Here is an 11,860-nt window from a genome sequence, read left to right on the forward strand (position 1 = left end):
ACTGATTCATAAGCAATGCTTTTTCCTCACTCGTTGACTATAAAGCAGTAGTAAATATAGGCCACATTTGTCTATAGATTCATAGGAAAAAATCAATTTGTGTATTTCTCTAGAGAAAGTTCTTGCCTGGTTAAAAAAAAAATCTGAATACTCTAATTTCACCCTACACCTGGAAAAAAAACCCAAGTTTAAATTCCTTTGTAAAACAAAATTCAAAACGTTGAGTAAATTTATAAGTATTCTTAATAAAGTTTTATCTCAAAAAAAACAATAAAAAACTCTTCTTGATCCTTTTATTATATGCCCACCACCTCCTACAATATCTACATTAAAATCTTAAAATTAATAGGAAGTTACTTGCCTCTGATGTATGCACCACATCACGATCCACCAACTCTGAATCAATAGCCATGAGAATTCGGAGGTACAGATCTACTCCCCTTGGATTTAGGTCCACTACTGAGAGAATGTCAAAAAAAAACTTGGGCCATTTAGTGAGATATTCTGTAACAAAAAGCAAGGCGAAGACTTGGGCTGCTTTATTTCGTATAAAGGTCTTCTCTGGTTGGGGATTCAGCATCTGACAAACAGGGAAATAGTTCATAAAATCAAATGTAAATGGAAAAGACTCAAACGTTGTTTTCCTATTTATCATTAATAGGCAAAACTCCACCAAACTTCACTAGGCTCTAGAACAGCTGTGCAACAAATATGCTTGAGAATTACCAAAGTTCTGAGGTGACTAGCCAGATGGAGAACAATCAAATGAACAAAGGTGCTAACCGTTACACCTCTCTCACACTTTCAGAGAAAAGTTTCACGGGCAGAGCGTTAGTAGTTCCTATAATTTTTTCTAAGAAGAAAAAAAATTCAATGATTTTTCTTCTACCTGCTTGCTCTTTAAGGAAAATAAACATCCTAGCTACACAACTGCTTTAATATGTTAAGATTAGCTAAAATTAATGAAAAAGAATGTACTGAATAAAGAACTCTATTGGCTCCTCTGAAAAGGGCTCTTTCTTAAGAGGCTGTCCAGGAGAGCTCACCTTAAGTGTGAACAGAAAAGCCACTCTTGTCAAGTAGTTAAAAACATATTACATTTTAAAACCAAAGTTTCCACCATGTGTCATGGACAGAATGACAGCTTCAATTATCAATATAATTTAAAGTTATTGCTAAGTTTTCATCTACCCATGATCTTCAAAAACAGCACTTTCTAAAAGAGCTACATGATGAAATGGAGGATAAATGAGTGACATTTTTGAGGTGAAGTTGCAAACTCTTGCAAAAATAAAAATTTAAATATCTGGCAATTTGAGGCACTAAATGTAAAAACTACTATTTTACCTGAGCTTGAAGCCAAGATATGAGTGTCTCCCTAATCAGTTGTTGTTGAACAGTAGTTAGTTCTGAATATCTGTTCAAAATAGGGAAGAAAAATAACAATGATAATGTTTAGTGTCTGTGGTTTTAAAAAAGTAACAGCCTCTTATAAATTTGAATGAGAAAATTTGTACAGCACTCGACTATCTAAAATTCCCTAAAACAAATTGGTAATACCTCTCATTACTGCTTTAAAGACAAGGGTGGGAGAGGCAGGTGGGGTATCAATACTGATCTTTGTTTTGTGGTTCAGTTCATGTTAAAACAAAATGGCAGCTACACAATTTTTCAGACGAAAATACACCCATGGTCTCAGGTCTGTGGTTTACAGAATAAATCATTAGGCAAACTAAGGATCCCCAGAGCAGCAATTGACTGTTTTTACTTAAATTAGGCAGGGGTTCTAAATACAAGTGCCCACACTGCCACTCAACTCTAACAGAGAGTCATTGTTCAGAGAAACAGGCTCAGTATTGCTAGATCTTCTAATTTCTTCCAGAGAAGCTGGAAATCTACTTTTTTCCTGTGAAATGACTGGATTTTTATATGTAACCAATGAACTCAGTATTTTTAAAACACTTTTTGGGATAAATCAAAATACATCTATGAGCTGGATATGACATATACCATCAATTTACAACCTATGTTATGGTGTCCCCAAAGACGGAAAAACTAATTTAAAAAATGGCCTCTCGGGACTGCCCTGGTGGCGCAGCGGTTAAGAATCCGCCTGCCAATGCAGGGGTCACGGGTTCAATCTCTGGTGCAGGAAGATCCCACAAGTCACAGAGCAACTAAGCCCATACACAACTACTGAAGCCCGTGCGCCTAGAGCCTGTGCTCTGCAACAAGAGAAGCCACCACAATGAAAAGCCTGGGCACCACAACGAAGAGTAGCCCCTGCTTGCTGCAACTAGAGAAAGCCTGACTGCAGCAACAGAGACCCAACATCGTCAAAAAGAAATTAATTAATTAATTATTTTAAAAGTTAAAAAAAAAAAGCCCTCTCCCCACAAATCTCAGGGAGAAAAGCCTTACTTGTATTTAACTTGATGTTCTAGTACTTGAAAGCAGAAAAATTTAATGTGATCATCACTGAAAAAGAAAAAAAAAGAAAAATTAGATAAGCAGAATATGAATTAGGGAAAACAAATCAAAGTTAAAATAGTAATGAATAAACTACAGTTGAAAAGTTTCTCAAACTAAACCTTTGGCTTATTGATCTCAAGTTTTACATTCACATCCATTTGTTTAAAAAGCTAAGAGAACTTTTTATGTTATACAATATTCAATGGAAATCTGGCAAATGGAATAACCAAAAAAATTTGAGCTGCATTTTAAGTACATACAGTGCTTTTGCAAACAGAAGGCGTTCCCCCTAAATTCTAGACGTTAGGATTCCCAGAACAACTTCTACGTTTTACAATAGAAAGGCTAGATGTAAAATTACAAATGGTAGGACAGCCAGAGACTGAGTCAAACCAGAAATGGTCATCAAAGTCATACTTAAAAGTTCTACTGCAGTCAAATCCAAAGCAAGCGGAGTCACCCAGACTGGCAGTCCAGCCCCCAAAATTCATACAGAAAACCAAGTTACCAATATATTGCCCTTATAAAAGGGGAGTAAAAACCAACACCCACCCATCATCCACTTCCAACTGTGTCTCTAGGGGTGACGGCAGAGCTGCAGTGAGCCAGCTACAAACTCTGACCAAGTCCCGTTAGTGAACAACAATCTGTTCATCTTAATACAGTTGGTCTAGGCCAGGCTTAGTCATGGAACAATTTTTCATATACAAAGCTGACTAGTCAATACAAGAATGGAGGTGTTATCTTCATTTAGACTACATCAATTAACCAAAAAATAATAATAATTTCACACTTAAGAAAATGAAACTTAATTTTTTAAAGTTTTTTAAAAAGTTACATTTAATTTGCATCTCTTCTAAGACCCTAGGGTTTCTAATCTTATCATGGATGGCACTGAAGCTTTAACTAATTATGTGACTTAGATCTTCCACTCAAAATATAAACTATAGGGAGCCTTTAATTAAAAGCCAGCCCTTATTTACTCTAAGACATATAGATATTCTCAAAACCAACTTTCACTAAACTGGAGCACTTCCTTTTGGCTATAAAATGTAGTGACTGATATCCACAGCATGCCAAGAACTCTAGCTAGGAGTCATCACTGACCTCTATAAACTTCTACTCCCACTAGTAGAGTTGTTTATTTACAACTAGTCAGCTGTGTTTCCCCAAGCCTCACTATGTGTGTTGTACTTCTTTTGTATGTAAGTAACTTAATTATCATATAAACTAATGAAATGAGTATGATGACAGTTTATATTTTCATAAAAATTAAGTTGAATGCTTTAGAAAGAGTTCATAGGAAGTCACACTGCAGGGGGAAAACCTTGGACCTATGTGATGTGAGACAGATAACTTGGAGAGATAGGAACAAATAAATAAAAAGTTTAGAAATCTGTACTCACTGTTCCTCAATCCACTACAGGGACCCAAAGTGGAAATTACAGGGGATCAATTATGGGTGTGATCAACGTTGAGAATGATGAAGTGAATGTTAGTGGCATATATGCAAAGAAAAGTCCTTGGTCCAATATCAAAAGATTAGTAACTAAGTGTTTATATACTTTAAATTAAAATTAAAAATTAAGATATATAAAATTTTTGATTACCTCCTTTACCAACTTTTTAGAAAACCAACTACCCCTCCCCATCATAAGAAGATAAGGAAGTTTCTACTGTATAGAAACTATATGCCACTTGGGATCTACTGCCAGGTACTCAGAATAAGGCAAAGGATATTTTAATGAGAAGTCAATTCTGGAATGGCCAAATTATTAGTTTACTATTTTTCTCATTTCTACACTGAATAGTTTTCCAAAATATAAGTCATAAAATGTTTTTATGAAAACATTTTCCAAACAGGTAAATGTAACAATCCTGTCGAGTTCACAAAAATTTAAATTCTCCTACAAATCACGCAAATTTTGTTTTAGTCACCTGTACGTCCTCTGGGCCAGAGCTTCTGCACACACTTGCCAGGCATCTGGGGAAATCTTTAACTGCTCAAAATAGGCCAGGGCCTGTAAGATTGCAAAGCAGAAAATGCATTTGGAATAGTCAATCTCAATTCTCTGCCAATACTCGATAAAGTTTTCTGGGAGTAGCAAAATAACAACAAAAAAGTGACTAAATAAAAAATAGCTAAACATTGAATTCAGGCTTCTGAGTATGTGCAACTTAGTGATCATTCCTAGGAAAAAAGGTTAAGTAAAAAACAAATTCCATCAGTTGGATACTCCAACCTGTTTCTTTACAGGAAAGGAGACAACACAAAAATGCCCTGCAGGTATCTATGAATTATTAGGAAGATCAAAGAGAAAACACTCAAGTGCTGTGTCAAGTGCTATACTACTGAGGTTATATGCAATTATAAAATGGTATATAAACAATATTTTTCCTATTTAATAGCAAACATACTATTAAAGAGGTGATTATAAAAGATGAAACATACTCTGTAGGTCATTTGATCTACTGTTTAACAGAAAAGGAGAGTTATTTAAAATCTTCAGCTACATCATGTAAGTTTCCTAAAAAGTGAGATTAAAGTCGGAGTTCAAGTGCTTGATATGAAGTTTGCAGAAGTACCAAATAACTGAAATGGTCAAAGTTTTAGGAAATGTGTTTCTCATCCCTGTATTCGCGAATTCTGGGGCCTGTCATAAGAGCAAGTATACTCTAGACTGGATGCAGCACCAAGTCCATATGCTCTCTACCACTGTTGGGAAAATGGGAGTGACTTCTGCCACTTTTCCATTAGTATGTTGCAACTGGAATCAATGACAGATGCAGGTTTCACACATGACAATGGACAAACAGTAATCTCACCAACTTGTAAAAAACATCTCAGTCAGGAAAATAACACATAATCTCTAGAAACACTGCTAAATGATTTTAAAGCAATTACATACTGATATAAACCCTGAAATTAGTTAGAAACAATATTAAGCCTTAGAGGAACCTAATTTCAATTAGTCAGTATATATTTTTTAAATGTGGTTTGTGCCCCATCCATGATGAAGACAATTTTATTGGTCTTGATCAGCAATTTTTAAAATGAAACAATACAGAATATCAGACTGCACTGCACCTAGCAAGAATAACTATTATTTTGTGTAACTTGTCTTAGTCATGTATGTATATGTCATATATTCATGTGTATAGGTGTCTATGTTTACATATATATATACACACTCACACACACATATACTGTCAAGATATAAAATTATTTTTTCCTTTCAGTTAGAGGTTAAAAAAAAATAAGAAGCAAAAAATCCACTGTATTTAGGTGATAGTTTCCTGTGTTATGTAACTGTATGAATGAGGGAATGGGTTTTCAGACGTGGTCTCAGTGGCTGCTCCCACTGACAGAGGACCAGATAAATGAACGTGAGCAGATGAAGAAGATCACCAAATACTATCTTAAGTGTAAGTAACAGCTATCTTTAGAAATTAAGAATATAGGAACCCAAGCAGCTGCAAAACAATCTAGTTCAGGTGTCTAACAATATCTATTCCATGAAACCTAGAGTTTCCTTTAGGAATACCCCAGGGGCCAGGGCAGGGGACAATGCTGAAGTCAATCGTATACTGCATTACCACCTAATATTTCACTTACCAAAAGAGGAGGGGGAGGTGTGATTCAGCTGCTAGAATTGTCACTGACATACCATTTTCTTTCTTTCTTTTTTTTTTTTTGTGGTACGAGGGCCTCTCACTGTTGTGGCCTCTCCCGTTGCGGAGCACAGGCTCCGGATGCGCAGGCTCAGCGGCCATGGCTCACAGGCCCAGCCACTCCGCGGCATGTGGGATCTTCCCGGACCGGGGCACGAACCCGTGTCCCCTGCATCGGCAGGCGGACTCTCAACCACTGCGCCACCAGGGAAGCCTCATTTTCTTTAAATAATAGCAAGTTTTAAACCAAAGACAGATATTCTATTTTTTTAAGTGATAATAACTTGAAAAATTTCAGTTTTAGCTAGTCTTTGCACTCTGAATCCATGTGATACTAGCATCAAAAAAAACCTGTGGCAATGACGAACAAGTCAAAGCTTTTATCACCCAGTTCTCTCTCGTACCTTCTTTGTAACGCTCCACTGTCTCTAAGTGGCAACAGAGTCAGTTCAGCTACTTACTGCCCATGTAGAAAACAGAGAACTACAGACAGACAATTGGGAACCAGGGTTGGTAGTCATTTATCTTACTACGAAACTGAATTAAGTTCCCACTACTCCTGAATTCCAATATCAGGACTATCAGAACTCACTTTTCCTTAAGATTCCTTGTTTTTCATCCTAATTGTTATGCAGGCTGGCCTAATGGGATATCAAATTAAGCCTGCACCAGGATGCCTAACATAAGCCTGTGACTGATAGAACCCATTTTTATTGATTAAAAACCTAACTTCTATATTAAAACCACTGCCAGTGTACTAGTTTTACTTTTCTGAAAAAGAAAATCATGGCACATTTAAAAAAAAAACCTGTCGGATGGTGGAATTTAATTATAAAACAAAGGATTTCAAAAAAGGAACGTAAAAAATAACAGAAGTTTATTTAATAACTAAACAAATAGTCAAAGATTTTAGTTATAATAACTATGAAGTACCAAGCCAGACTAAAGGTACAGGTCTGTGATGCTTCGACTATGTGACTAAGGGTTTGAAGGCAGGTAGCTTACACTCCCATGAAAAGAAATATTTGTCCATACACAGAAGACATGGACTTTTAATGACTTTTCATGTCCTAACCAGTTTGATAGGTATCTTGTAATTAGCTATTTAAATCTCAATTCTTACTATTTACCTCCATCTGGAGGGCTGGTTACTTCTTTTAACATACTATGCTGGAAACCCCTGGAAATTTTTTACTACTTAAAAAAATCTCTGCTTAAAAGCAGAAAAATTGCTATTTTTTGTGAAATTGTTAAATTGCTATTTTTTGTGAAACTGTTAACCTCGTTTAGCTCATTTATAAAAAATATTCTTTGGGGCTTCTCTGGTGGCGCAGTGGTTGAGAGTCCGCCTGCCGATGCGGGGGACACGGGTTCGTGCCCCGGTCCGGGAAGATCCCGCATGCCATGGAGCAGCTGGGCCCGTGAGCCATGGCCTCTGAGCCTGCGCATCCAGAGCCTGTGCTCTGCAGCGGGAGAGGCCACAACAGTGAGAGGTCTGCGTACCGCTAAAAAATGAAAAAATAAAAAAAAAATAAAAAAAATTCTTTGTTATGAGAAGTAGAAAGAAGAAAATGACTCTCCATCCACTTACCTTATACTTCAAACCACCCACGCATCTTTAAAAAATTTAATTATAGGCTTGCTCTCTAGATTCTTCTATCATTCAGCCATAGTCATGATTACAGGTGTAGGCTAAATTATGTTTAATTGTTTATACTTACCCAAATATCCCAGCACCTCATAATGGATTCTTTGTCATGTGATCATTTTACATAACCTGATGGCATATCATAACTGCTTACTTACATGTCTAAATAACAAGGATGTTAACTATCACTAACATGAGGGTTAAGCAACTTGTTTAGACCAAACCAAGCAATGGGAAAATATAATATGTACACCGGCTACTATGGAAAGTCCCTTGAACAATCCTTTGCATTACAACTTTTAAATAATTAGAAATAGTGATGTGACATAAAGACCTGCCTTGAATTACATGAGATTTTAATACTTTTAAGCCAACTTAAGAGAAAATAAATCACAATCACTCACTGTTTCTTTATTCAGAATATAGTCAAATACCTCAAATTTGTTTCTCTATTCATTTCCACCCAAATTAGACCTTTATCAGATGTATATTTTTGATTCAAGTCCTCTAATGCAAATCTTCCCGTAACATGCTTTAAAAAATGATTAAGCTGACTTAACTTACCCTTTGCCTGAAGTCTGAATCAGCATTTGGATTTAGCCCTAAAAGAGCCTGTTCATCCATCCCTGCTGCTATACTTGGAGTTTTCTGATTACAATAGGCGTGCCCTCTGATCCCACAGAAGAATCCACAAACATCTGCACACACACACACAAAGTTGAAAGAAAACAATACTTGATAAACAAAATAGATGCTTATCCAGAATATCATAACAAGCGGTAACATTATGCAAAGAAGTTTAAGAGTTAAAAGAACTTCTTTTGAACCTATCCAAATTACAACTAAAGGAGCCTAAGTCTCAGAAGATTGGGTCTGCTAAATACTCCGCTAATGTGTAATTTCTAAAAATCTAAGGTATGCCATTAAGGTTCTCAAATGTTTTTCTTCAAGATCATCAATAAAGTACAGAAAGTCATTCTTTTTCTTGAAATAGAAGTATCTAATTTATGTTATTACCATCTCCAGTAAAATGCAATTGTGCAACTACATTAAGTTTAAAAAAAGACAAATCCAGATCATCTTATTACACTAATTATAATACTTGCTTACTGCCATTTATCAATATCACAATCCTTTAAAAAAAATTAGAATGGCTGACTAAATACAGATCTCAGAGTGCCTTTCTGGAGAGTCTACCAAGTACTTCAGGAGAAGTCAAATGAAAAAGGAGCTAAAGAGTGAAAACAAGTCATTTAGCTTTTGAAAAATGGGCTAGCTCTGCCTTTTACAGATCTCTGCTCTTGCCAGCCCAGTTCCAGAAATGTATTTCAAAAACTGTTTTCTAACAGTAGCTATAAAAATTGACAACACTGATTTTTCTTATTTAAGAACTTTTTTTAGTCTCCGGAAAATACTGCATTTTTTCACAATATAGGGTCTAACATTCTCAAGTAAGAACATGACCAGCCCTAAAGGCAACTTGGTTTCTGATAAACTGTTTATTTATCTGCAGAAACAAAAAACAAACTCTACCTGAGGTAGGGAGACCAGATCTTACTACTCCTATTAAAAGGTTGTAAGGCTTTTTTAAAAAAAAAAATTATCATAACCAATTAGACCATAACTGATCTAACCAAAGAGAAGATCAGAGCCTAAAGGGGTCAAGTACCTAAATGGGGGATGTGGTGTGGAAGGGGTCACAGCCTTTCGGGAATGGTAAGACCAGGATCAGATCCAGGTTAGAAGACTCCTACTACAACATGCTTTTCTGTCTCCCTGGCTCTGCCTGAGTCAAACGATAAATCAGGATATATGCTGAGAGCCTTGGAGAAGAAAGCTCGACCCCTTCTCTTACGATTACCATCATACTTGCAGACTACAGAGGGGCAGTGTAACTCCCCACTGCCCTCAGGATTAAGATCCAAACACTTTTCAACGACTCCTCACCATTCTGCACCCTAGCCCAGCAAGGCCAGTGGTATTCTGCCTTTCATCTTCTTTGGACACATTGCTCTTTCCTTGTTACTTAGTTAACCTCTGCTTGTTCTTCAGAATTCAGCCTAGAGGTCACCTCTTTCAAAAACGCTACTTTGACCTCTATTGTTCAACTCTCCCAAACTGGATTAGATGCCCCACCTAAATGCTGATACATTGTCACTGTCTGCTTACTACTTTTCTCTCATTAACCTTAAAGGGAAGGAGGGACTGTCTATTTGTCACTGTGTCCCTAGGACATAATATAACATACATTTTGGATTTGGAAAGACCTGTATTGGTACTCTGATCTTGTCATTTTCAAACTAGGGCCACACAGACAACTACCAAACCTGAGAGAGAGAGCCCTTTCTATGAAACGGGAAAAAGAGCATCTGACTCATAAAGTTGCAAAGACTTCAATGAGATAAGGTATGTAAAAGCATGCCTGGCACCTAGTGGGTCCTCAATAGCTTATCTATCATTCAGAGCTAGGCACACGGGGGAATGGGAACTACTTGGAGTAATCTAGATTTCTTTCTTTTTTTTTTTTTTTTTTTTTGCGGTACGCGGGCCTCTCACTGCTGTGGCCTCTCCCGCTGCGGAGCACAGGCTCCGGACGCACAGGCTCCGCGGCATGTGGGATCTTCCCGGACCGGGGCACGAACTTGTGTCCCCTGTATCGGCAGGCGAACTCCCAAACACTGCGCCACCAGGGAAGCCCTAGATTTCTTATACTAGTAAACTGGCATTTTGAACAGATGGAAAACCAAAAAGGTACTGTTGAAAATTTGATGACAATTCCCCTGAAAAATGCACACACAGAAAGAAAAGACAATCTGAATTTCTATGAATCCCAGATTAAGTCCTATAAAAGATTCCTTGAATTTGGCATGGCTTTAGGGAAAATTGCGTAAACTTGGTCACTCCGATTCTACCAAGGGAAACAGCAAGTGGTCCTAAGTAAAAACATCGCAAACAAAACAACTTAAGGAAACAAAATTTGTTACAGTTGTCAGCACAGAAAGAATCCCCCACGGAGAAGGCACTTGGATAATAATCAACATGCAATGGTAAATTACTTACATGTATGCAAAAAACGGAAAAGTTACAACCTCTGCAAAAAGGTGACAATGTTCCCAGTAAAAGGTTGTGCATAATGTTCTAACACCGCATAGCGGTGCAGGCTTAAACATTTGTTACAATGTGATAAACACTTCAATTACGTATCTAGCAAATGTTCCGGGGGAAGGCGAGCAACATACTCGAAATATCAAGCCCTAACTCTCCCATGTATAGCCATTAAATCAAGAATCAAAACAATCTGGAAAAATTCCTCTATACCTACTGAAGACTGATCAAAGACCAGGACTGAATCTTTCCAGCCTTTTAACACCACTCTGACAAGTCGCTTTAATAAAACGTAACTTCCCTCAGTAACAACTAGCACTTTCAAACAGTGCTAGTCGTTACAATTAGCACTTTCAAAAGGTACTCCTTTTTTCGGGTTACAGGGAAACATCACGCTTCTCTACTCCTGCAGAATTGTGAGGAAGGGAAAAGCAAAAATGGCGTGCCGTGCTGGCAAATTACTGCACAGAAATAATACTTTTTTTTGTCCTGGGACGGGGGTCGGGGGTGGGGTGGGAGGAATCAAGTCTGAGGTCTCTGCAGTTGAAACTGGTGGGACACGCTACAAGTATTACAAACGGGCTCGGCCACTTTTACTATATCGGGGGCCACAGGCAATGGGGGCCCTCCTCGGCCGGCCTTGGCCCCTTCCTTCCCCCGGATCCCTCCCCTAAAGGGAGCCTCGTGGCAACTCGGGTGATGAAACACCCGGCAACGAGCGGCCACGCACTGGGGACGCGCTCAGCCTCGGCGGCCGCAGCTTGTACCCACCCCCACCCAGTCCGCCCAGCCTCTGGGAGCATCGCCATGCAGGGCCCGACCCGCACCACTCCCCGACATGGGGGATCCCCGGGCCAGTCCTCCCGGCCAACTTCCCCGCAGCCTCGCGTGGACCGAGTCGGGTCCGAGTCCCGCCCCGAGCCCCGAGTCACCTTCCCTATCACTCCATCCCGCCTCCCAGCC

General features: G+C 38.3%; 1 protein-coding gene across 2 annotated transcripts in view; it reads right to left on the reverse strand.

Annotated features, from left to right (window-relative positions):
- Positions 1-8,431, reverse strand: part of XPOT (exportin for tRNA) — a 34,502-nt gene extending 26,071 nt beyond the window's left edge. The window contains exons 1-5 of one of the 2 annotated variants that reach the window (XM_079937953.1): positions 8,357-8,431; positions 4,411-4,493; positions 2,422-2,478; positions 1,348-1,417; positions 362-580 (exon numbers count right to left, since the gene is read on the reverse strand). In XM_079937953.1, coding sequence (XP_079794079.1) covers positions 362-580; positions 1,348-1,417; positions 2,422-2,478; positions 4,411-4,493; positions 8,357-8,416 — 489 coding nt within the window. In that variant the 5' untranslated portion in view covers positions 8,417-8,431. Of the gene's footprint in view, positions 1-361; positions 581-1,347; positions 1,418-2,421; positions 2,479-4,410; positions 4,494-8,356 lie in introns of those variants that run through there. The other variant, XM_079937954.1, reaches the window with a different exon arrangement.
- Between the last annotated feature and the right edge of the window lie 3,429 nt (positions 8,432-11,860).

The sequence above is a fragment of the Stenella coeruleoalba genome, assembly GCF_951394435.1.
Source record: "Stenella coeruleoalba genome assembly, chromosome: 11".
NCBI classification, from domain to species: domain Eukaryota; kingdom Metazoa; phylum Chordata; class Mammalia; order Artiodactyla; family Delphinidae; genus Stenella; species Stenella coeruleoalba.